This window comes from Phocoena sinus, chromosome 17, assembly GCF_008692025.1.
Source record: "Phocoena sinus isolate mPhoSin1 chromosome 17, mPhoSin1.pri, whole genome shotgun sequence".
Classification (NCBI taxonomy): domain Eukaryota; kingdom Metazoa; phylum Chordata; class Mammalia; order Artiodactyla; family Phocoenidae; genus Phocoena; species Phocoena sinus.
This window is the reverse complement of record NC_045779.1, coordinates 75256911-75282428: the sequence shown is the minus strand read 5'-3', so window position 1 is coordinate 75282428 and position 25518 is coordinate 75256911. Positions and strand designations below refer to the sequence as shown.

Sequence of the window (25518 nt, the reverse complement as noted above, 5' to 3'; positions counted from 1 at the left end):
GCATCCCTTTCATTTCTAATGCAATTTACCCAGATACATACATACACGTATAATTTTTAATGTATGGGTTAATTTTGTTCATAATGAAAAAGGGTGTCAATATTTGTATTTTTCTTACTTGCTAAATGTTTCAAGGGCACTTTACACACCTTATCTAACTTATTTCTCACCACAGTAAAATGGGGGGAGCAAGGCTTGTATTATCCTCAGCATTTATGTGGTGTGACATTTGAGGCTCAAAATGGGACAGTAACCTGTTCAAAATCTCATAGTTCCTAGGAAGCAGAGGTTGGCCTCAAACTCAGGTCGGTCCATCAACTCTAATCCCTTTACCCTCTCCTGTATATCTGTATATATACACAGCCTAAGAAAAAGTATTAGTCTCTTGATAGAGAGAGAGAGATAGAGGCACACCCCAGAGATATTGTGGGTTTGGTTCCAGACTACTGCAATAAAGCGAATATCAAAACGAAGAGAGTCACATTTTTTGGTTTCCCAGTGTGTATAAAAGTTATGTTTACACCATACTGTAGTCTTTCAAGTTTGCAACAGCATTACGTCTTAAAAAACAGTGTACATATCATTGGCACTGATGGACTTGCTTGGTGCAGGGTTGCCACAAACCTTCAATTTTTAAAAAAACCACAGTATCTGTGAAGCACAGTAAGGCTAAAACAGAACAAAACGAGGTGTGCCTGTAGATAGAGATATAAATATAGTTATCAATGTATAGATATAATGGATTTGCATACATAGCATATTTGTATATTACACATACACGTGCGTTGAGAAGTAAGTGTGTTTAGAAAAGAACAGTAGCATGGTTGGCCTCATTAATGCAATGAGAAGAAAAAAAAATTGAAGGGCAGTGTCCATCTGAGGCTCCACAGCCTGTGTCCTTGCAGAGCAGTGGGGAAGCCCCGTATCCCTCCCGTGTGGCAGTGACCTAGGACGTCCCTGAATCCTGGGAAGGCCCGAGGGAGTAAAGGGCACTGCTCCCAGTGCCTGGATGTGATCCTGGGTGAAATCCCAGCTCAGAGAGCGACTCTGAACGGCTGGGCCAACTCCCGGCTCGGATCTGTGAACCGAGATCACAGAGGGAGGACCAGTCTGTACTCACAGGTTCTACAGCCAAACGAAGGGTCCCTGAGGGTCCACGAGTCTGAGAACCAGAAACCCAGACGCCTCCTCATTTCCCTTCCTGGCTCTCTGGCCAGACAGTTTCCACCTCCTCCGGTGCAGAAGGCAGCGCCTCGCATTCTTTGCTCCCAGAGCAGGGTTTGGCCCCCCGTGAGAGGGAGTGCCGGGCAACAGCTGACGGTTAAGAGGAGAGCTCTGGAGACCCGCCGCTGTCTGCAGGGGAGCCTCTGCTCGACCACTGAGCAGCGGGGTGCAGGAGTCACCCCGTGAGAGCCTGGCCGCCCTCAGCTAGGGCGGGGCATCACAACACCGTACATCCGTAGCTTCTGTCACGGAACAACGTGCGTGCGGAATTTGTAGGGGAAAGGGCAGTGCAGGGCTGTCTGGGCTGGAGCTGCAGGGGCCGAGGGATCCCCCCATTTGAGGGCCTGGTCCCCCGAGCTCAGGAAACCAGTGCTCTGTGGAGACGGAGGATGTCCTGGCACGTGGGGCAGGGACCAAGCGGGCTAAGATGTGACAGTGTGGCCTTGCCGAGGGGCAGCAGGCAGGGAGAGGTGAGGGCTGCAGCACTCAGCCGCATTTGGCCCCGCGGCGGGGCGGCAGTTCAGCATTTATTACTGATTTTGGAGAGACGGAAGCAGACGAGCACTGCGGGGGTGGATTTGACGGGGCTGAGGGTGGGTGCACCGGGACAATGAAGGGGCCACAGCGAGGGTCCGCGGAGGGCTGTATGGAGGCCCTGATTGAAGGGAAAGGCGGTAAAGGCAGGCGAGCAGGTGGACTTTAGAACCCTAGGAGGTCCGAGTGGCAGGACTTCGTGACCCCGGGGTGCGTGGGCCTCCTCTGCAGCCTCTTCTCTCAGCCCGGCGCCATCTGTCTCTGTCTCCCTCCAGGGATGTGTTCCCGCAAGGCTTGCCTGACGAGTACGCCTTTGTCACCACCTTCCGGCTCCGGAAGATGTCTCGGAAAGAAGACTGGTATATCTGGCAGGTCATCGACCAGTACGGCATCCCGCAGGTGTGAGCAGCATGCCTTGTCTCGGTGCAGATTTCTTTCTCCTTCTCGTGGGCTTGGCATCAGCCACCGTGTTTTCTCCTGGGGTCTCTGTCCTGGGCCTGGGAGATGGAGGGTCTGGTGTCCACAGAGGCGCAGGGCAGCTGCAGGGGCTGACAGACCGCCAGAGGGCTGCACTTCTTCCTTGACGGTCAAGTACCCGTCACCTGGTGGGGCAGAACGCCCAGTTCCTGTCTCAGGGACCCTCAGCCCAGCGAGGGAGGTGGCAGCCCGTGCTGCTGTCCTACAGCACATGCTCTCTTAGCAGCATGTTCATTATGTAGTGCAAGAAACTGGCTTAGAGTCAGCACGACCTGGGTTCAGACCTCGTGTCTAGTCTTTTCTTGGTGTGGCCTCTGAGACACGTTCACTTTCTTTTTTTTTTTTTTAATTTTATTTATTTACTTTTTATACAGCAGGTTCTTATTAGTTATCTGTCTTATACATATTAGTGTATACATGTCAATCCCAGTTACCCAATTCACCCCACCACCACCCCCGCCCCCCTGCTTTCCCCCCTTGGTGTCCATACATTTGTTCTCTACATCTGCCCTGCATCTACATCTACATCTCTATTTCTGCCCTGCAAACCGGTTCATCTGTACCTTTTTCTAGATTCCACATATATGCGTTAATATACGATATTTGTTTCTCTCTTTCTGACTTACTTCACTCTGTATGACAGTCTCTAGGTCCATCCACGTCTCTACAAATGACCCAATTTCGTTCTTTTTTATGGCTGAGTAATATTCCATTGTATGTATGTACCACATCTTCTTTATCCATTCGTCTGTCGATGGGCATTTAGGTTGCTTCCATGACCTGGCTATTGTAAATAGTGCTGCAGTGAACATTGGGGTGCATCTGTCTTTTTGAGTTATGGTTTTCTCTGGGTATGTGCCCAGTAGTGGGATTGCTGGGTCATATGGTAGTTCTATTTTTAGTTTTTTAAGTAATCTCCATACTGTTCTCCATAGCGGCTATATCAGTTTACATTCCCACCAACAGTGCAAGAGGGTTCCCTTTTCTCCACACCCTCTCCAGCATTTGTTGTTTGTAGGTTTTCTGGTGATGCCCATTCTGAGTGGTGTGAGGTGATACCTCATTGTAGTTTTGATTTGCATTTCTCTAATAATTAATGATGTTGAGCAGCTTTTCATGTGCCTCTTGGCCATCTGTATGTCTTCTTTGGAGAAATGTCTAATTAGGTCTTCTGCCCATTTTTTAATTGGGTTGTTTGTTTTTTTAATATTGAGCTGCATGAGCTGTTTATATATTTTGGAGATTAATCCTTTGTCGGTTGATTGGTTTGCAAATATTTTCTCCCATTCTGAGGGTTGTATTTTCGTCTTGTTTATAGTTTGCTGTGCAAAAGCTTTTAAGTTTCATTAGGTCCCATTTGTTTATTTTTGTTTTTATTTCCATTACTCTAGGAGGTGGGTCAAAAAAGATCTTGCTGTGATTTATGTCAAAGAGTGTTCTGCCTATGTTTTCCTCTAAGCGTTTTATAGTGTCCAGTCTTACATTTAGGTCTTTAATCCATTTTGAGTTTATTTTTGTGTATGGTGTTAGGGAGTGTTCTAATTTCATTCTTTTACATGTAGCTGTCCAGTTTTCCAGCACCACTTATTGAAGAGACTGTCTTTTCTCCATTGTATATCCTTGCCTCTTTTGTCATAGATTTGTTGACCATAGGTGCATGGGTTTATCTCTGTGCTTTCTATCCTGTTCCACTGATCTATATTTCTGTTTTTGTGCCAGTACCATATTGTCATAATTACTGTAGCTTTGTACTATAGTCCGAAGTCAGGGAGTCTGATTCCTCCAGCTCTGTTTTTTTCCCTCAAGATTGCTTTGGCTATTTGGGGTCTTTTGTGTCTCCGTACAAATTTTAAGACTTTTTGTTCTAGTTCTGTAAAAACTGCCATTGGTGATTTGATAGGGATTGCATTGAATCTGTGGATTGCTTTGGGTATTACAGTCATTTTCACAATATTGATTCTTTCAATCCAAGAACATGGTATATCTCTCCATCTGTTTTGTGTCATCTTTGATTTCTTTCATCAGTGTCTTATAGTTTTCTGAGTACAGGTCTCTGACCTCCTTAGGTAGGTTTATTCCTAGGTATTTTATTCTTCTTGTTGCAATGGTGAATGGGATTGTTTCCTTAATTTCTCCTTCTGATCTTTCATTATTAGTGTATAGGAATGCCATAGATTGCTGTGCATTAATTTTGTATCCTGCAACTTTACCAAATTCATTGATTAGCTCTAGCAGTTTTCTGGTGACATCTTTAGGATTATCTATGTATAGTATGTCATCTGCAAACAGTGACACTTTTACTTCTCTTCCGATTTGGATTCCTTTTATTTCTTTTTCTTCTCTGATTGTCGTGGCTAGGACTTCCAAAACTATGTTGAATGATAGTGGTGAGAGTGGACATCTTTGTCTTGTTCCTGATCTTAGAGGAAATGCTTTCAGTTTTTCACCATTGAGAAGGATGTTTGCTATGGGTTTGTCATATATGGCCTTTATTATGTTGAGGTAGGTTCCCTCTATGCCCACTTTCTGGGAGTTTTTATCATAAATTGGTGTTGAATTTTGTCAAAAGCTTTTTCTGCATCTATTGAGATGATCATATGGTTTTTATTCTTCAGTTTGTTAATATGGTGTATCACATTGACTTATTTGTGTATATTGAAGAATCCTTGCATCCCTGGCATAAATCCCACTTGATCATGGTGTATGATCCTTTTAATGTGTTGTTGGATCCTAGTATTTAATGTGTAGTTGGATCCTTTGCTAATATTTTGTTGAGGATTTTTGCATCTGTATTCATCAGTGATATTGGTCTGTAATTTTCTTTTTTATGAGTTTGGGACTATTCCTTCCTCTGCAGTTTTTTGGAAGAGTTCGAGACGGATGGGTGTTAGCTCTTCTCTAAATGTTTGATAGAATTCACCTGTGAAGTCATCTGGTCCTGGACTTTTGTTTGCTGGAAGATTTTTAATCACAGTTTCAATTTCATTACTTGTGATTGGTCTGTTCATATTTTCTATTTCTTCCGGATTCAGTCTTGGAAGGTTATACCTTTCTAAGAATTTGTCCATTTCTTCCAGGTTGTCCATTTTATTGGCATAGAGTTTCTTTTAGTAGTCTGTTATGATGCTTTGTATTTCTGCAGTGTCCGTTGTAACTTCTCCTTTTTCATTTCTAATTTTATTGATTTGAGTCCTCTCCCTCTTTTTCTTGATGAGTCTGGCTAAAGGTTTATCAGTTTTATTTATCTTCTCAAAGAACCAGCTTTTAGTTTTATTGATCTTTGCTATTGTTTTCTTTGTTTCTATTTCATTTATTTCTGCTCTTGTCTTTATGATTTCTTTCCTTCTGCTAACTTTGGGTTTTGTTTGTTCTTCTTTCTCTGGTTCCTTTAGGTGTAAGGTTAGATTGTTTATTTGAGATTTTTCTTGTTTCTTGGGGTAGGATTTTATTGCTATAAACGTCCCTCTTAGAACTGCTTTTGCTGCATCCCATAGCTGCATTTGGATCGTCATGTTTTCATTGTCATTTGTCTCTAGGTATTTTTTTTTCCTCTTTGATTTCTTCAGTGATCTCCTGGTTATTTAGTAATGTATTGTTTAGCCTCCATGTGTTTGTGTATTTTACGTTTTTTTCCCTGTAATTAATTTCTAATCTCATAGCCTTGTGGTCAGGAAAGATGCTTGATATGATTTCAGTTTTCTTAAATTAACCTAGGCTTTGTGACCCAAGATGTGAAGTATCCTGGAGAATGTTCTGTGTGCACTTGAGAAGAAAGTGTAATCTGCTGTTTTCGGATGGCATGTCCTATAAATATCAATTAAATCTATCTGGTCTGTTGTGTCGTTTAAAGCTTGTGTTTCCTTATTAATTCTCTGTCTGGATGATCTGTCCATTGGTGTAAGTGAGGTGTTAAAGTCCCCCACTATTATTGTGTTACTGTCGACTTCCTCTTTTATAGCTGTTAGCATTTGCCTTGTGTCTTGAGGTGCTCCTGTGTTGGGTTCATATATGTTTATAATTGTTACCTCTTCTTCTTGGATTGATTCCTTGATCATTATGTGTAGTGTCCTTCCTTGTCTCTTGTAACATTCTTTATTTTAAAGTCTATTTTATCTGATATGAGTATTACTACTCCAGCTTTCTTTTGATTTCCATTTGCATGGAATACCTTTTTCCATCCCCTCACTTTCAGTTTGTATGTGTCCCTAGGTCTGAAGTGGGTCTCTTGTAGACAGCATATATATGGGTCTTGTTTTTGTATCCATTCAGCAAGCCTGTGTCTTTTGGTTGGAGCATTTAATCCATTCACATTGAAGGTGATTGTCGATATGTATGTTCCTATGACCATTTTCTTAATTGTTTTGGGTTTGTTTTTGTAGGTCCTTTTCTTCTTTTGTGTTTCCCACTTAGAGAAGTTCCTTTAGCATTTGTTTTAGAGCTGATTTGGTGGTGCTGAATTCTCTGCTTTTGCTTGTCTGTAAAGCTTTTGATTTCTACGTTGAATCTGAATGAGATCCTTGCTGGGTAGAGTAATCTTTGTTGTGGGTTCTTGCCTTTCATCACTTTAAATATATTATGCCCCTCCCTTCTGACTTGTAGAGTTTCTGCTGAGAAATCAGCTGTTAACGTTGTGTATGTTATTCCCTTGTTGCTTTTAATTTTTGTTTGTCTTTAATTTTTGCCAGTTTGATTACTATGTGTCTCGGCGTGTTTCTCCTTGGGGTTTTTTTTTTTTTTTTTTTTTTTTTTATGCGTTACGCGGGCCTCTCACTGTTGTGGCCTCTCCCGTTGCGGAGGACAGGCTCCGGACGCGCAGGCTCAGCGGCCATGGCTCACGGGCCCAGCCGCTCCGCGGCACGTGGGATCCTCCCAGACCGGGGCACGAACCCGTGTCCCCTGCATCGGCAGGCGGACTCTCAACCACTGCGCCACCAGGGAAGCCCCTCTCCTTGGGTTTTATCCTGCCTGGGACTCTCTGCACTTCCTGGACTTGGTGGGCTATTTCCTTTCCCATGTTACGGAAGTTTTTGACTATAATCTCTTCTTATATTTTCTCAGGTCCTTTCTCTCTCTCTTCTCCTTCTGGGACCCCTATAATGTGAATGTTGGTGTGTTTAATGTTGTCCCCGAGGTCTCTTAGGTTGTCTTCATTTCTTCTCATTCTTTTTTCTTTATTCTGTTCCGCAGCAGTGAATTCCACCATTCTGTCTTCCAGGTCACTGATCCGTTCTTCTGCCTCAGGTATTCTGCTGTTGATTCCTTCTAGTGTATTTTTCATTTCAGTTACTGTATTATACATCTCTGTTTGTTTGTTCTTTAATTCTTCTAGGTGTTTGTTCTTTAATTCTTCTAGGTCTTTGTTAAACATTTCTTGCATCTTCTCAATCTTTGCCTCCATTCTTTTTCCGAGGTCCTGGATCATTTTCGCTATCATTATTCTGAATTCTTCTTCTGGAAGGTTGCCTATCTCCACTTCATTTAATTGTTTTTCTGGGGTTTTATCTTGTTCCTTCATCTGGTACATAGCCCTCTGCCTTTTCGTCTTGTCTGTCTTTCTGTGAATGTGGTTTTTGTGCCGCAGGCTGCAGGACTGTAGTTCTTCTTGCCTCTGCTGTCTGCCCTCTGGTGGATGAGGCTATGCTTGTGCAAGTTTCCTGATGCAAGGGACTGGTCATGGGTAGAGCTGGGTGTTTCTCTAGTGGGCAGAGCTCAGTAAAACCTTAATCCGCTTGTCTGCTGATGGGTGGGGCTGGGTTCCCTCCATGTTGGTTGTTTGGCCTGAGGCGGCCCAACACTGGAGGCTACAGGCTCTTTGGTGGGGCTGATGGCGGACTCTGGGAGGGTTCACGCCAAGGAGTACCTCCCAGAACTTGTGCTGCCAGTGTCCTTGTCCTCACGGTGAGACACAGCCGCCCCCTGCCTCTGCAGGAGACCCTCCAACACTAGCAGGTAGGTCTGGTTCAGTCTCCTATGGGGTCACTGCTCCTTCCCCTGGCTCCCTTCCCCTGGCTCACACTGCTTTGTGTGTGCCCTCCAAGAGTGGAGTCTCTGTTTCCCCCAGTCCTGTCGAAGTCCTGCAGTCAAATCCCACTAGCCTTCAAAGTCTGATTCTCTAGGAATTCCTCCTCCCTGCTTTGCTGGACCCCCAGGTCGGGAAGCCTGACGTGGGGCTCAGAACCTTCACTCCAGTGGGTGGACTTCTGTGGTATAAGTGTTCTCCAGGCTGTGAGCCACCCACCCAGCAGTTATGGGATTTGATTTTATTGTGATTGCGCCCCTCCTACCATCTCATTGTGGCTTCTCCTTTGTCTTTGGATGTGGGGTGTCTTTTTTGGTGAGTTCCAGTGTCCTCCTGTCGATGACTGTTCAGCAGTTAGTTGTGATTCCGGTGCTTTCGCAAGAGGGAGTGAGAGCACGTCCTTCTACTCTGCCATCTTGAATCAACCTCCACGTTTGCTTTCTGAGTCTTGATGTTCTTAGCTGGAAAATGGAAAACAGAAAACCTCCCAGGAATGGTTAGTGGAAGCACCATGTGGAATGATGTCTCTGAAGCATCTAGAATGCTGCCTGATGTGTGATACAGGTTTTTATGGTAGTCTTTGGTTTTACCTTGAATGGAGCTCTGCAGCTCGTCTTTGCCCATGTCTGGTGCACGCTGGCTCTCAGTCCCTGTGAAGGTAGGCCCACCTGTCAACAGCACGCAGCCGAGCGAGGGAGGACCTGTCTCAGGCCCAGGCCATCAACACCGTACACTGATTTGAGATGCAGATCCCGATCCGCTTGTCCTCAGAGTTCATGGACCAACCGTATCTGTCGTTTACCCTGGTCCTCTCTTGAAGAATGAACTGTGTAGCGACATTACTCATCTTCAGCTGGGGGACGCTGACTTTATTTTCACTTGGGGTTGAAATAAAATAAAAGCGTGCTCAAGCCATTGCACTGCGGTAGCCACACTCACGGGCTCCTCCCCCAGAGGCGACTTCCTCCGTGGCAGTGAGCTCACTTCCCGTGGTTGAAGCTGGACCCTGCCCCCGAGGGCACCTCTTATCCACACTCACACGCGGTCAGCAGGAGCCAAGGACTGTCCCGAGTGCTTCACAAATCTTAACTCAGTCCTCCTAACAGCCCTGTGGGTAGGTTCTACTGTTACTGCCTTACCGAGAGGAACCTGATCCACAGCAAGCTTTAGGCGTCTGCCCGTGTCTTCATAGGTCGTGAGGGGGAGAGGTGGGATTTGAACCCAGACAGTCGAGCTCCAAGTCTGTCTTTTGACCGCTGTGCCCCGCTGGCTCTGGTCCCCATCCATTAGTCCTGTCGAATGACACTCCTGCAGCGTCCCTGGTCAAACTGAGATGCAGAACCATGGTCAGCCTTGACCGCCCAGTGGCCTGATTTCCTGAGTGTGGGAGGCCGACTGCAGGAGGTGAGACTCTTCTCCAGAGAGCAGGCAGCTTGTCGTGACCCTCACCCACCTCCATTGCAGACGTGCACGTCTCCAGTCTGCCGGGGTCCTGTGCTGTGGGCCTGGGCACCTGCCATGGCAGTCCTATGGGGCGAGCCCGCACCACCCCTCAGTCTGGGCCCTCTTCCTCCATGGCGTTTGCAGGGCCATGTCAGCCTCCTCCCCTCCTCCTGCCAGAATGAGCCCTGGGCTGGAATCCTGCAGAGCCATGCAGAGACAGAACCTGCCTTTTCAGAGAGGCTCCTGGCTGTTCCGTTCCACTGAACAAGCTTTGGGGCGTGCCCTTCACTGAAAATGACGTGGTGGCCGCCCCGCGCCTCGGGGAAGTCCTGACCGGACACAGGACAAATGGGCAGAGGCCACGTAGATGACCTGTGAGCAGACTGGTGTGAGCCACCCTGTCACGTGCTCTTTGTCCCGTAGCCCGGTAATAACAGGATCTAGATTTTTACACCCGTGACCCCACAGAGAATTTACAACCACCCTTGACCGTTGGCATGTCCCCCGTTTGTCCTTTGGAGAAACTGAGGGGCACTCATTCCAGATCTGATAAAGGGCCAGGAGGAGGCTAGTTCTGGAGCAGGGTGGAGGGGTAGAGGTGAGACTCGGAACAGGCCGGAGGCCAGTGCAGGGACTGGAGGGTAGGCTCTGCGAGGTGGGCAGGCCTGGGACAGGGAGCCTGGGAGACCGCTGTGGTCCTCTTGGCAAAGGGTGATACTGACTCAGACCAAGGAGTCCTAGGGAACTGGGGAGAAGCGATGGGCTTCTGGAGATGAGGTTTGAAAATAGAACCAACAGGGTTTGCTCATGGATCTGAGGCATGGAGTGCCCTCCTGAGGCCCCCCCAGCTTGGACTCGGGCCTGCCGGGCCTTCCTCTGCTCTGTGTGGTGCTGGGAGAAATAGAAACATGGGAGAAAAACCCATGTCCTCATGAAGCTCCCCAGGTGGCTCAGGGGTACAGGGCTCAAACAGGTGAAACTGACTTCAAGAAAGAGACCAGGTTTAATCATGATTATTAGATTATGCTTATGAGAAGTTTCGGGTTATTAGTCAGGGGTTCATAGTTTCGTTTTTCACCCTAACCGTAACATACCAGCAGACAATGCAGTTAAAAATAAATTTTAGTTTCCCCTTGGCTGTGCTGAAGCCATGTGGGGGACCCGAGACAGAGAAACCAGAACACCTGGGTGGTGTCATAAACACTGTGGCCGGTTCCCTGCAGGGCAGTGGACTCCTTCCTTTAACCTCGGGGCTCTCATTCATTCATTCCCTTTCTGTTGAGTCCTACTATATGGCGTGTGTTGTCCTAGCCACTGGGGTTAAAGAGATGAGCAGTAGAGACAGGGGGCCTGCTTAAAAGGATGGGGGCAGGGCAGGCAGGAAACGGGCGGATGAAATAAATGACCCGAAATGCTCTCATATACTGACCCGAAATGCTCTGAAAAAACAAATAAATCCACATGCCTGAGGATGTGAGAGCAAATGACCAGGTTAGAATCCAGTTGCACGTGTGTGTCAGAGAAAGCTTCACTGCGGTGATGTCTTTGAACTTGCTTCGTTTATTATAGATAGTATCTAGAACAGTGCCTGATGTATAAGTACTATGTATTTTACGTATCTGTAAATTCATTTAATTCTCATAACAGCTCTATCAAGTAGGCACTATCATCAGTGCCATTTTACAAATGAGGAAACAACACACAGAGGTTGAAAACCTGCCCGAGGTCACGCAGCTTAAAAGCGACTTGCCAATTTGGGTGTGGGCAAGCAGTAGACAGCCCAGAGTTTTGAAGAATGTTTTAGTAAAGTGTCTGGGGGTAAGGGAGCGGATGAGGTTAAGGGTCAGGGTTAAGGAAACCAAAAAGATATTGTGGTGTCCTGGGATTAGCAGCAGCAGGAAGCTCCTGCCCGGGGCCTGGATGGCCTGGGCAGGGAGAGGTTGGTGGTTCGCGGAGACGTTGTGTTCTGGGGTCGTGGAGGAGGGAGGGCTTCCAAAGGGCCCTGGCACGTGGAGGAACATGGCCGTCCGGAGCCGCAGGGAAGCTGGGAGGGCAGGAGAGTCAATACCAGACCCCCCTCTCTTCCTGCTCTTTGATTTCCGCTCCCATGGGCCAGACTAACTAGAAGCCAAAGGGCATCGGAGCCCGGGTCAGGAAGTCAAAGGTCAGAGGCTGGGAGTCCAGATCCAGGTAGAGAGAGGTGGAGCGTGGATATCAGGGCTGATGGAGGCTAACCCCATGGAGACTGGACAAGAATATACCCACCCATCCATTTGCTCAGTGAATACCTATTTTCTGTGTCACGTTACATCCCCCACCTCCGTGCGCTGAGGCAGTATTGGTCTTGCCCACTCCTGCATTCCTAACGCCTAGCAGGTTGCTTGCCTGTCACAGAGGGTGTTCAGTGAGCATCGTGCAAGGGATGAAAGAATAAGCACATGGATGAGCATACGTTCATTCATTACTTCATTCATTGATTAAAAAAATTAATTTATTTTATTTTTTGGCTGCGTTGGGTCTTCATTGCTGCATGCGGGCTTTCTCTAGTTGCGGCGAGCGGGGGCCACTCTTCGTTGTCGTGCGCGGGCTTCTCATTGCGGTGGCTTCTCTTGTTGCGAAGCACAGGCTCTAGGCGTGCGGGCTTCAGTAGTTGTGACACAAGGGCTCAGTAGTTGTGGCTCACAGGCACTAGAGCGCAGGCTCAGTAGTTGCGGCAGCATGTGGGATCTTCCCGGACCAGGGCTCAAACCCGTGTCCCCTGCATTAGCAGGCGTATTCTTAACCACTGCGCCACCAGGGAAACCTCTCATTCATTCTTAAAACGCAGAGGAAAGTAAAACTTCCTTCCAGAGTTTTCAAGGCATTTTGCAGAGGGCTGGAGGGTGGTCCAGTGAACAAGACAGCCAAGGTCCCTGCCACCGAATTGCTTTATTCTACCAGGGCTTCAATTTTATCTTCAAGGTGAGAGAGAGTTTGGGTTAGTGGATGGGGTCTCAGACTGGCACCTGGTATCTAGACACAGATGGATTCTGTTTTGCTGTCTGCGGTTTTAAAAGAACCTGAAACCAGTCATGGTCTCTGGTCGGTCTCACAGATCAAGCCCCTCCACACCAGTCCCCTTGTAGTTTCACAAAGGTGCTCTTACCTGCATAGCCCTCGGGTACTTGAGATTTTGACCCCTGGATTAACGTGTGAGCTCAGATCTTCCATTTAATACAGGGTTTAGATGAGCCTGTAAGGTAGATGTCAGTAACACCATTGTCGTGAGGAGGACACCAGGGCTTAGGGATGGGAAGTGCTTTGCCCAAGGCTGACCAGCTGGTGAGGGTCACGGCTAGGATCTGACTCAGGTCTGTCGGGTCTGACTCTGCGATCTCCCCTCCCCAGTTGCCCTCTCCCTCCTTGGTCCCATGCAGCTCAAGGGGCCTCTGGTCCTCTCCTCCCCAGGTGTCCATCCGGCTGGACGGCGAGAACAAGGCCGTGGAGTACAACGCCGTGGGTGCCATGAAGGACGCCGTCAGGGTGGTCTTCCGAGGTCCCCGGGTCCATGACCTTTTCAACCGGGACTGGCACAAGGTGGCCCTGAGCATCCAGGCCCAGAACGTCTCCCTGTACATAGACTGTGCGCTGGTGCAGGCACTGCCCATCGAGGAGAGGGAGAACATCGACATCCAGGGGAAGACCGTGATCGGCAAGCGCCTCTATGACAGCGTGCCCGTCGACGTGAGTACTGGCGGGCCTTCTGCAGCCAAGGTCCTGGGGTCACCGGGGAGGAGCCTCAGGCACCACGTGCTCCTGATGTCCCCGCACCTGTGTGTATCATGTACCAAGTCATCACCTTGCACTGTCTTAGGAGGGAGGACCCTGGCTCAGAAAACTGCCGTATCACCATCACTCATTCACTCAATTATTTAGCCACTTGATCATTTACCATATGTATACTGAGCACCTACTCTGTGCCAAGCACTGTGTGTCTACATGTACATGTAGACAAATCGACCCTGTAAATTTAGACCCTTTTCCCTTCTTCTCTGATTGTAAAAAAATTGGAACATACAGGAAAGTATATGGAAAATAAGTAAAAATCGTCCTCATTTCACCAACCAGGGATATTAACTGGGGAAGACTCAGTGGCCGGTAATAGCTGTCCTTCCATCACCATTACATCAGTGTTCTTTCCTTCTTTATTCTTTCTTTTCCCTCAATTCTTTTTTCTTTTTTTCGCTTTCCTTTACTGTATCTTTCTTTCCTCTACGAATGCATTCCCACATCTGTACACACAGACACACACACCGCGAACACGCACACACGTAACACGTGTACACTTACGTGCTGTCTTCAAGCTGAAGTCAGCTTGATCCTTCTGACCGGGAGCGTCCCCTGCTTCTCGAGAAGTGACCAAATCATGATCTGGGATAGCTCTCTCCAAAACCATCTCTTTTCTTTTTTTACACGTATATGTATTTCTGTTATCAAATATAGGGTTGTTGGATGTGTGCTAGATATTTTGAAATTTATGTAAATAATGTACAGCGTGTATAGTCACGTCTTGCTTTTTTTCTCTCAAAATTGCGTGTCTAAGCTTTCATTTCTTTCAGCTGCTGCGTAATACTTCATTTTATCGTGCATTTTGCTTATTTGTTCTCCTGCTAGTGAGTATTTAGATTGTTTTGATGTTTCACCACCATAACCAGCAAGTCTTGGGTCTTGAACGTGCTGGCACATCTCCAGATGTGCGTTCCTCATGAAGAAAACAGGGTAACACGTGCCTTTGAGGCTGGAGATGTGTACAGTTGGGAGAGTGTCTCTGGGGCATTCAATGATTAGATTGTAGGATAAACAATTTTCGACTTTCCAGCGTATTTTAACTTTTCAACAAAGAGACAGAACATTTATGTGTCTACCAGCAATGTATGAAAGACCCATTTTCTTAGATCCTCACCAACACATTGATAGACTTTTTTTTAACTTTTTTGTTGTTGTTTTGCCAATCGGATGGGCATACGATGGTATTTTATTGTGGTTCTATCTGCATTTCCCTGATTACCACTGAGCTCAGAAATACTTCTATGTGTTTCTTTTTTTTTTGCGGTACGCGGGCCTCTCACTGTTGTGGCCTCTCCCGTTGCGGAGCACAGGCTCCGGACGCGCAGGCCCAGCGGCCATGGCTCACAGGCCCAGCCGCTCCGCGGCATGTGGGATCTTCCCGGACCGGGGCACGAACCCGTGTCCCCTGCATCGGCAGGTGGACTCTCAACCACTGCGCCACCAGGGAAGCCCTGTTCCTATTTTTAAATAAACTTTGGTTCAGTGAGGCTAAATTAATTCACTCAATAAACACATATTTTATTTTATTCTTTATTGAGGCCTAATCATATATAGTAAAAAGCACAGATCTTAAGTACATATTTTGATGAGTTCTGTCAAATGTATATGCCAGGGATGGAAAGTGGTAAATGCGTACCAGCTGCCCCCAACCTGCCGCCTGGCCCTTCCCATCCACGTGGGCAGCGTCAGTGGGACTCATGCTGGTGCCTCGTGTTGTGCTGTGGGGTTCATGTGATCAAGCAGGTGCTGTCTGAGTGTCCCGGGTGGATATGAGCGCCCCAGTGGGTGGTGACTGCTCTTTCCGTCTTGTCTCTCAACATTGTGTTTACTGAATAGAAAAAGACTTTAAGGCTCTGACTTGAAGCTACTTATGGCCTCTTATAAAAGGAAAGGATCACACTGAGATCTTTTCAGTCTCTTTGAATTACTTTTTTGATAACAGTAAGCATCAGATATTACGGGGCCCAGAGGAAAGGCATCTGACCTCAATGAACAGGGTAGGCGGATGGGGGAAGACAGGAGGGGGTGGGCAGGGGTGGCTTCCTGGAGGCAAGTGACTTCTGGGATGAGCCTGGAAGGATGAATTGGATTTGTCTGTGCGCAGGATGGGAGGTGGCAGGAGCTGAAGCACGGTGGGGGAGGGGCGGGGCAGGAGGCAGGGCCAGGCCTCGCTAGTGCACAGGCCCTGGGATCCACCTGTAGGTGAAGGGGCAGCAAGGGTTGAGGAGGGTGGGGAGAGCTCTGGGCTGTACTGGAGGCCGTTTCCTGGGGCTGCAGAGTAGGGTGGATGGAAGGAGAAGGCGGGTGAGCCCTGTTAGGGAAGGAGGTGAGAGGCCAGGGCCTGGGCTGGGAAACGGGGCAGGGCTGGGGGCTGGCCTGGGGATCCTGGCTCCCGGGTGACTCTCTGATGAGGGATGTGCAACAGAAGCGGCCAGGCAAGTCAGGGGGCGTCTAGGCTGATGGACGGGGAGCCCGTCTCCGAGCTGCGGGGAGAGGAGACTCAAACCCTTGGGGCCCGGGGCCGGGAAGGGGTGCTCCTGGGCTCTGGGGGTCCAGCTGGTCTGGGACCTGCCATGCTGGGACCCCTGCCCCGTGACTCCCCGGAGGCCCTGCCAGCCTTCCCTCCGTTTCCCGCTCCTGTGTCCCAGGCCTGCCCAGCTCCAAATCCCAGGGGATGGGGTTGGTCGCTGAGAAGCCGTAACCCCTATCAGGAACCAGAGGGGTTAATTTCTGATGCCCTCCAGCTCTCTGGGTTCATCGCGTGGCTGGTTCTCGCGCTCCGGACCAGCCCTCGCTCACTCGCTTTGAGCAGCACAGACCCAGAGCAGCGCCCCTTCCACCGCTCGGTGCCCTGGAGCTGGTGGACTGCCAGCTTCGCTGCTCTGCACCGGCCCCAAAGCCTCGATTCAGTTTTGGGTAAAGAAGAGTCCTCCAGAGACAAGAGCATTCAGGCTCGACTGGGAAGAAGGGGGCTGGGCCCGCGTTTGCCCTCCTTCCGCCCCGGTAGTGGCGGGGGGCAGGCGCAGAGTCCACCCAGAGCCTGAGCAGGGGCCGCCGGTGGGTGTCAGAGCCGCAGGCGCCGGCCAGCACCTTGCTCTGTGCCACCCACCGTGTTCCCAGAAGTTCTCACGGGCTGACTAGGTCCTCCACGTTGCAGGCTGTGACCTCACTCACCGCATTGTCCCCATTCTGTAAGGACGTTCAGCACAGAGATTGAGGCAGTCTGGGAGATCAGCTCGGTGCCTTGTGACCACCTAGAGGGGTGGGATAGGGAGGGTGGGAGGGAAGGAGACGCAAGAGGGAAGAGATATAGGAATATATGTATATGTATAACTGATTCACTTTGTTATAAAGCAGAAACTAACACACCATTGTAAAGCAATTATACTCCAATAAAGATGTTAGGAAAAAAAAAAAGTGGCAGAATTAGGAGGCGGGGGTGCAGGCCTCACCGTCTACTTGGAAGTTCTGCCTTTACTGTGAGTCTGGGCCTCCAGGTCCTGTCCCGTGCTGACTCTCAGATTCGATGGTCACATTGGGCCCTTAACTGGGCCCTTTTAACCCACAGTGTGGAGTCTGGGGTCTGGGCTGGGTCCCACTCTCTCCTCCTCTGGCCCATTGCCATTAGGTGAGTGTCCACGTTGTACCCAGTGCCGGGGAATCCCAGAACCTGACGTTTGTCAGAGGAATACTCTGCCCACTTCCTGTTTCGTGCTGGGTTTCTAGATTAAAACTGAATCCTGATGAACTACACGGAGAGAGGATCAATGAACCCCGCACCCCTTCGTAAACCTTCCAGAAGCGTAGGCTGGGGCACTTGTGACCACGTAGCTCAGGCTTGAACACGGTGGGGAGAGACCACGGCACCCTGCAGCTCCACCTGCCATGGACACCTGTGTCTGGCCTCACCTGGTCTTCACGGTGCCCTAGGAGTCACGTCAGCATCTCCATCTACAGAAGAGGAAACCGAGGCTCAGGGGATTGGGTGCCTTGACCAGCTGCTCTGAGAGAAGAGCAGAGCTGAGGCTCAGACCCGGGCCCGGCTGATCTCAGATCCTCAGCTCTCTGCACCCTGATTGGTTTCCACACTGTAGTCAGGAAAGCGTCACCAAGCTGCACATGGTGGGCACGGAGGGAAACGGGGGCTGGAGAGAGGACCCTGCAGCAGTTCAGCCTGGAATTGCTGAGGGTGTAAACGGGAGCAGAGATCCCAGGGGGTGGGGGCAGAGGGGCATCAGGAGGTGGGCTCCCTGACGTGGTGGAGGGAGGGGAGAGGGAGGAAGGTGGGACAGGGAATGGTGGGATTCCAGGCAGTTGGAAGAGACCCCTCCTGGCTCCCAGGCCCTGCTACCCACCCTGAGTGCACGTGTGCAGGCCCCAGGCCACCTGTGCACCTCCCTGACCCTGACCTTGCCTTCCTTCTCCACCTCTGTCCCTGTGGCCTTGCCAGACAGACCCAGCCGCTGAGCATGTACGCTTGCTAATGCAGAAAGCAGGACCCTCTCTTTAAAATAGGCCTTATTCCAAAGCATGATTCTGTGTTTTGTCATTTTCTCCTGTCTGTGGGCTGGTGTCTCTACAGGAAATACAACAGACAGACAACTGGAATTGTTACTGTTTCTGCTGAGTCCAGTCTGTGGAGTGAGGGCTTACACCTGCCAGGGCCTGTCCCAAAGCCAGGAGGGTGAGGTCGAGCTGCCTGGCCTGCTCGCTCAGGGCCTTCGAATGCAGCACAGGCCGCAGAAGGGCACAGGGGAGGTGCAAGGCTGGGAGCATTCAGCATTGGTGTTAATAAAATAAGTATCCGTTGATTTAGCTCAACTTCCATTCGATAAATGTCCGTGCGTGGTGCACGCATGTATCCACTCAACCATTCATTCTACGCCTCAGGACATCTGCTGTGCCAGGAAGTACTCTGGGGCTGGGGGTACAGAGAAACGCAAGAGATAGGGGAGGCCTGCCTCACAGAACTGCTGTTCTAATCAGAGAAACACAGTTTAAAAAGTAAACTGAGAAACGCACACAAAGGAGGCATTGTGGTCATTGCTTGTATAAGGATGTACAGGATGACAAGTGACAGGGAGGGCCTGGGCTCTGATGGGTGGTTACAGAGGTGAAAGGTGAGAGGAGCGAGCCTTGTGAGGAGCAGGAGGGAAAAGCAGGTAGGAAAAGAGAGCTCAGTGTGTTTGAGGGCTATGGGTCAGGATGGGGAGCCCTGGGGGAAGATGGACACACAAATGTATAATTACCATGCAGGCTGCTATGTTCAGTATTAGCTGTATGTACAAGGAGCCAAGTGGTGGAGAAGAGACCCCGTGAACTCTTCTCGACAGTAGAGGATGTGTATCAGTTATCAGTTGCTGCATAACAAATATCCCCCCCAATCCCCCCGCCCAAAAAAGAGGGATGAAAACAACAAGCACTTATTGTCTCATAGTTTCTGTGGTTCAGGAATCTGGGAGGGGCTGAGCTGGGTGGGTCTTGCTCAGGGTTTCTCATAACGTCGCTGTCAAGCTATTGGCTATTGCTGTGATCTTGAAGTTAGAACAGGGCTCAAAGACCACCTCCAAGCTCACGCAGGTGATTGCTGGCAGCCTCCCGTGGGCTGTTGGACTGAGGGCCTCAGTTCCTTGCTGTTGGATTGCTGACAGTGGCCCTGGTTCCTCCCTACGCGGGCTTCTCCGTGGGGCAGCTCCCTGCGTGCCAGCTGGTGACCCCAGGCTGCGTGATGTGTGAGAGAGAGAGAGAGACCATGCGCGCACGCACAAAGAAGCCAGTCTTCCTGTAACTGATCTCGAAGTGACACGCCGTCACTTCTGCCACGTTCTGTTCCTTAGAAGCCAGTGACCAGGTCCCTCCTACACTCGGGTGGGAAGGTGAATGAAGCTCCACCTCTTGGAGGAGCATCAAAAGATCTGTGGGTGTATTTTTACAACAACTCCTGAGGGGATGCCTCAGTGTGGTTGCTAGTTTTCAGGGGTTTTCCTGGAAGGGAGACCACGTGCAGAGGCATGAATGTGAAAATCCGTGGTTTCATTTGCTGTGCAAAAGCATGTAAGTTTAATTAGGTCCCATTTGTTTATTTTTGCTTTTATTTGGTAGAAGCAAATTTTTAATATAAAAACGTTCACTTAAAGCCACCACATGGAGATGAGAGAGTTGAAAACAGGGATACTCTGAACCTTTGGAGACTGTTGGTGGCAGCATCATGGCAGGGGCTTTAGTGAACGCAGTGGCCACGGATTGTGGACGGGAGGAGGCGTGTGAGGGGCCTGAGCTGTAGCACATTCAGAGCAGGAGAAAACGCTGCCCCCGGTCTGTGCTGACTCACCTTGCGCTTGGGGCTCGCGCTGTCTGTAGATGACACTGAGGCTCCCTCTGAAGTTCAGCTCAGGGTCAGACCATACAGCATCCTGAAGGGGAAGCGGGCCTGATCCCTGAGCAGGGCGTACCTGAAAGCAGGGAGGATCTGGGTTCCAAAGCCCCCAAAACTCACTCTCTGTCCTCGCTTTCCCTCCCAGTTTGACCTACAGCGGATCGTGATTTACTGTGACTCCCGACACTCAGAACTGGAGACGTGCTGTGACATCCCCTCGGGTCCGGTGAGCAGAGACTCTGCATGGGGGGGTCGGTGTGGGGGGGGAACGGGTCCTTGGCTTCCCGAGGGAGGGGGCGTCCTGGGCCCCAGGATGGGATCGGGGGACACCCGCCACCACAGTGCGCCCCGGGAGGGAGCCGCATGGTCATTGCTAGGGTTCCGTTTCCTGGTCTGGCGGCCATGGGTTGGGGGAGTGGGTCATGCAGGTCTGCCCCAGCCTCGGTCTACGGCCCCCGGGGCTGCAGCTGAGCGATGAAGCCCAGCTCCGGGGTGCACGGGGCAGAGGCTGGCAGTGGGGAACGGCATCCCTGCTGCCGGCGCTCAGAGTGGGGAGGCCGCTGTGCTCTGAGCCGCTCAGCAAGACAGGAGGAGGCAACACGGGTTCAGGAGCAGCGGGCAGAGGCTCCTGGGCCCCCGGCGCAGTTCCGCCTCTCCCAGGGCCTCCCCACCTCTGCCTCGGTCCAGGCCCCTCCCTCTCCATTTACCAAATACCAGTTCCAAGGGTGCTTCCATAGTCCTGCCTCCCAGAGTTGAAAGCTGACATCCATGGACTCGGCGGGCACAGGCCCGGACGCAGTGAGCACTCGGTCAGCGTGTCCTGTGTCAGGACGAGTGGGGGGCGCAGGCATCCGGGGTGGTCGTTACCAGGGCTGGGGCTGCGGAATCAGCTGAGCCTGACTGTAGAGAGAGAGGAGAGAAAGGAAAGGGAGGGAGACGGGTAAGAGCAGGAGAATAAAGGGAAAGAAGGACGGGGCGGGGGGAAGAGGAAGCGAAGAGGGAGGGAGGGGGCTGGCGAGGGTAAGGAAATAAGTCATTACGGGCACACCTGCTGGGTTCCTGCGTTCCGAACTCTGAACTGGATGCTTCCTCCGTGTCCTACTAACTCCTCCTCACCGCATTATGATGGAAACGCCCTTGTCCCCATTCTGCGGAGGTTAGCACCGAGGCTCAGAGGGGTTAAGTGGTTCCCACAGGCTGCTGAGAGGCCAGTGAAGTGGCTGAGACCCTTGGCCCACGCCAGTCTGACTCCAGGGCCTCAGGGTACCAGGACCTGCGGTCAGATGCTACTTGCCCTCCCTGCTCAGGCTCCAGTGTCCTCAGGGTTCCTGGCTCCCCTTTGCCTGTGCAGGGAAGCTCCAGGGAGTGGTGCCGGGCAGGAAGCCAGGTTCTGACCGCTGTGCTTCCCTTCAGTGCCAGGTGACCGTGCTGACGGAGCCCTCACCCCCGCCCCAGCCGCCTCCCACCTCCGGCAGTGAACAGATCGGCATTTTGAAGACTATCAACTGCTCCTGCCCAGCTGGAGAAAAGGTACCGTCCACAGTCCACCCTCAGCCGCCAGCCCGGGGCCCCAGAGCTGAGTGGGGCAGGGTGGCAGCAGAACCAGCAGTGGAGGTGGGAATTTCCCATCATGCACGTGAGCTGCCAGGGCAGGGTGGCCCCAGGCTCCAGGCGACTCTCCGGTCAGGGGCCTGTCCTTGCTCCTTGGGCTTCTCCCTTCTTGATTTCTGTGCACATCGGGAGGGGAGCTGCTCAGACCCAGCCGTGACGAACCTCTTCCTGAAGTTCATGACGTCTTCCCAAGGCGCTCTGGCCCCTCCCGGTCTCCTCTTCACTCGTGTGTGCGCCTAAACCAGCCAGATTTGCTTCGAGAATAAGACTCTGCATGGGCAGCGGCCGAGGGTTTAGGTGTGCTCTGCGGGACACACCCTCATCCCTTTCTTCTCAAAGTTCCCTGTAATTAGCTGTACTATATAATCTACATGTGTATATGAGTAGAGTTTAATGCCTCTTGTTTCTAATTTTAAAACCTAATATGTTTCCAACTGCCACCACCGCCTGCCCTTTAGCCTAGATGAAATGTCTCGAGTGCCTGAGGCCTTCATCTGTTTTTCTGTGGACGAACAGCCCTCTTAATAAGAAAACAATTTCCACTGTTTGATCAGAATAAACAGATATGTGAGGATGACAAAATCGAGATGGTCTCTGTGAAGATCTGCTCAACCGGTAGGCCCCCAGGGCCCTCGGTCTACAGCATTCAGTGTATCCATCGCTCTGTCTGCCCCTCCCAGCTCAGGGCCGGCACGCAGGAGGTGCTCTCCAACTTTGCAAGGGCCTTGGGCGACAGACAAAACTACGAAATCGTGGTTGACGTTCATTGGAGTGGACACACTTTAAGAATTTCCTGACAGTTTTGTTTCAATAAGCCACCTGTCCTGGCAGCCTCTCCTCCTTCCCTTCTTCCCTCTCCTCTGTTCTCCTTCACACTCTCCTTTCTTCTTTCCACCCAGAGACCCCATCCCAAGGAGCTCCCAGTCAAGTGGGGATTTCTAACCATGGCCCAGCTGGCTGGGAGGCCACGAGAAGCAAGCTCGGTCATGCTGCGAGCTGAGGCTTTGTCTGGGGCGTCGGTGGAGTTAGGGGCTTCCGGCCTGGTGCTGGGTTAGGATTGGGAGAAGCTAGAGAGGGAGCCAGGGTGGGTGCACCCAGGGCGCCAGGCAGGGATCCTCGTCTGTGCCCCTGCCGGGCTCAGGCGGTCCACAGACAACGTGTTGATCCGGTTCTCACCCATCAATGTGTCATAACGAAAGCAACTGTCCAAACCCAAGTCCTTTGGAATTCTTGTTTTCCATGGAAAACCCCAAACGGAAAGGGTGACTGCAGCAGCGTGGGGCTTGGCCCACCAGCCTGCAGACTGTGCCCGGGAGGGCGGCCGACGCTAGCTCCGCCCAGTTCATGGTTTCCCCGGAGCCCTGCCCTGGCGGGGCCCCTCGGGAGGAAGTCTGGGGTCAAGCAGGCCTCCGTCCTCTCTTCCCGCCCACCTTCTCACTCTCCAGCTCACGACCACCTGCTGGATCGCCACTGACCTCCTGAGCTTGGCTTACAGATCCCCTCCCCCACCTGTGCCCACTCTGTGTGGCCCCTGGTGGGTCCTAGTTGCCCTTCTAGCCTCATCTCACTCCCCTCTCCCCTCCCAGTTTCTAGGCAGGCGGGAATGTCCTATTCCTCCACCAGGTCATGATCTTTCTTGCCTTCTGGAATTTGCATATGTAGCACCTTCTGCCTAGAACATCCTCTTCCCTCCCGCCACCCCTTTTAATCTGCTAATGCCTGTTCTTCTTTCAAGACATCCCCAAAGAATCCTTTTCTGATCCCATTATTATTGTCTGTATGATCTCCCTCCTCCCTGCCTCCCTGCCTGCCTGCCTGCCTGCCTTTCCATTCTTCACATCCATCCATTCAATACCTGTTCATTTAGCCCCTGTTATTTGGGACATTAAGACCCTTTCTTTCCCTCTTCTTCCAGAGACCATAACAATTATCACATTGGAGTAAAACTGCCTACTTGTCTTTACTTCCATAAGCTCATAAATTCCAGATGGCAAAGGCTGAATCTTTCCATGTCTGTATTTTCAGCCACTGTATGAAATAATGGTTGAATTGATGGATAAGTGGACCCAGGGTATGAAGGATGGATGGAATGGCTTATTGGGTGATGCCACGCAGAGGTTGAGGCTGGCATTTGTAAATTGATGGCTGTATTTGGCGGTCACGTCCAAGTTCCCCATGTAGGTTGGCAGTTTGAGAAAGAGTGCTCAGCTCCAGTGAATTTTTTTGTGTGTGTGGTATGCGGGCCTCTCACTGTTGTGGCCTCTCCCGCTGCGGAGCACAGGCTCCGGACGCGCAGGCTCAGCGGCCATGGCTCACGGGCCCAGCCGCTCCGCGGCATGTGGGATCTTCCCGGACTGGGGCACGAACCCTGTCCCCTGCATCGGCAGGCGAACTCTCAACCACTGCTCCACCAGGGAAGCCCTCCAGTGAACTTTGTCCAACTTATTGATTGGCACATGGCTTACTAGGGACTGGCTTATGAGCAGATGGAGGGATAACCAGCTAGTAAAGAGAGAGGGGAAAATTAAAACAGAACCTTACTTGTTTCTTTTGTCTTTCTTCCTTTAGGGTGAAAGGGGCTTTGATGGCCCAGTGGGACTCCCCGGCCCAAAGGTCAGTACCGGAGCCGGCAGAGAAGCCCTTTAGAGCGTGAGGTCCTTTGATTTGCTCTCTTTGTAAGAAGGAGGAAAAAACTCCCAAACGATGGTGTGTTAGATTACTGTCCTGCGGGGTTTTGCTTCTGAGCTTGTTGAGATGGAAGGATATAGCAAGTGGCATGAAGTCCGTAACCTCGGAGTCCCTTCACGGTTCAGAGCGTCCGTTTCTCAGCCTGAACGTGTGATCGAGAAGGAGAACACGCACGCCCGGGCTCAGATGCTGTTCGCGCCAACAGGCTCAGCCCTCCGTGTTCAGCTAACTCTGCATCAATCCTTTCAGGCCTCTATGTTCCAGAAACTCTGGGGGTTGCGCTTTAAAGAGTCTGTTCAGCATGCACGATCTGTTTGCTTGACGTGCGTGGAATTCTTTTCGTACACGTTTTCCAAACTCACGAATTGCTCGAGGCCAGGTGCCTCCTTGTGGGCTCCTCCCTCCTCAGCCGTGGACCAGCCTCTTCTCTGTCCACCACTGCCCAGGTTTATCGCATTTACGGAGCTGGACAGGGCTGTCGTCTTGCGTCATTGTTTGGTCTCGGAAAGCTGAGACCCAGAGAGGTGTGCATTGCCCGGGGTCACACAGAGGCTGAGGGAGGAGGTCAGCGTTGCCCAGCGGCCGTCACCTGGTCTGGTGTTCGACAGAGGGGCTGAGTGTGATGGCGCAGACACCTAGCGATGACTGCATCCCCTTCCCTCCCCTCCCCCCTCTCCCCCTCCCCCTGCCCCGTCCCTCCCTCTCACCTGTATTACTTGTGTTCACATTCATTCAGCGCGTCACCACTGAGCATCTCCTAAGGTCCCTTGTGTCTTCTCCCTTCTTCCTTCCTCTGTATGTACCTCCTTCATCTTCCCCTTCTCTCGCCCTTCTCCCCTCTGTCCCCAGTGTGCTAGGATGGGGAGAATAGACAGACAGACACACGCACACACACAGGACGTCCAGGGTGCCAGGTGTTCGCTGCGAGAAAGAGAGTAGGGGCCTCTGCCTTGCTGAGCAGCCCCTGGGCTGTAGCCTCCGCTCCTGGGCTGTCAGACGGAAGAAGAGAGCAAAGCTGTTGGGGGTTTTGTGAAGCTCTAAGTAGAAAACATTTGTCTGAAGCAGTGGCTGCTCACGGAGAGACGGAGAGACCGAGCTGTGCTGTGGTCGGGCAGATCTGGGGTTGTGCAGATAGCAGAGCCCGACCCCTGACGCTGGGAGAGAAGATGAGGTGGGAGGGAGGGGATTCTGGGGGGGGGAAACAGGTCCCACTGCCTATAGATAGGCCTGGCTTCCCCGTGGCTGATTGGCGTCCTGGCCCTTTAGCCAGTGTCCCAGCCCGTCCGTGGTTAAGATGCTGTGTAAACACCTTGATTCC

The 25518-nt window shown here is 50.9% G+C and overlaps 1 protein-coding gene across 1 annotated transcript in view; it reads left to right on the top strand.

Annotated features, from left to right (window-relative positions):
• Positions 1-25518, top strand: part of COL22A1 (collagen type XXII alpha 1 chain) — a 242480-nt gene that overhangs the window by 43165 nt on the left and 173797 nt on the right. Inside the window, exons 5-9 of the mRNA XM_032609582.1 lie at positions 2034-2157; positions 13145-13420; positions 20047-20127; positions 21315-21431; positions 24081-24125. Of these exons, the coding sequence (XP_032465473.1) occupies positions 2034-2157; positions 13145-13420; positions 20047-20127; positions 21315-21431; positions 24081-24125 (643 nt within the window). The remainder of the gene's footprint in view (positions 1-2033; positions 2158-13144; positions 13421-20046; positions 20128-21314; positions 21432-24080; positions 24126-25518) is intronic.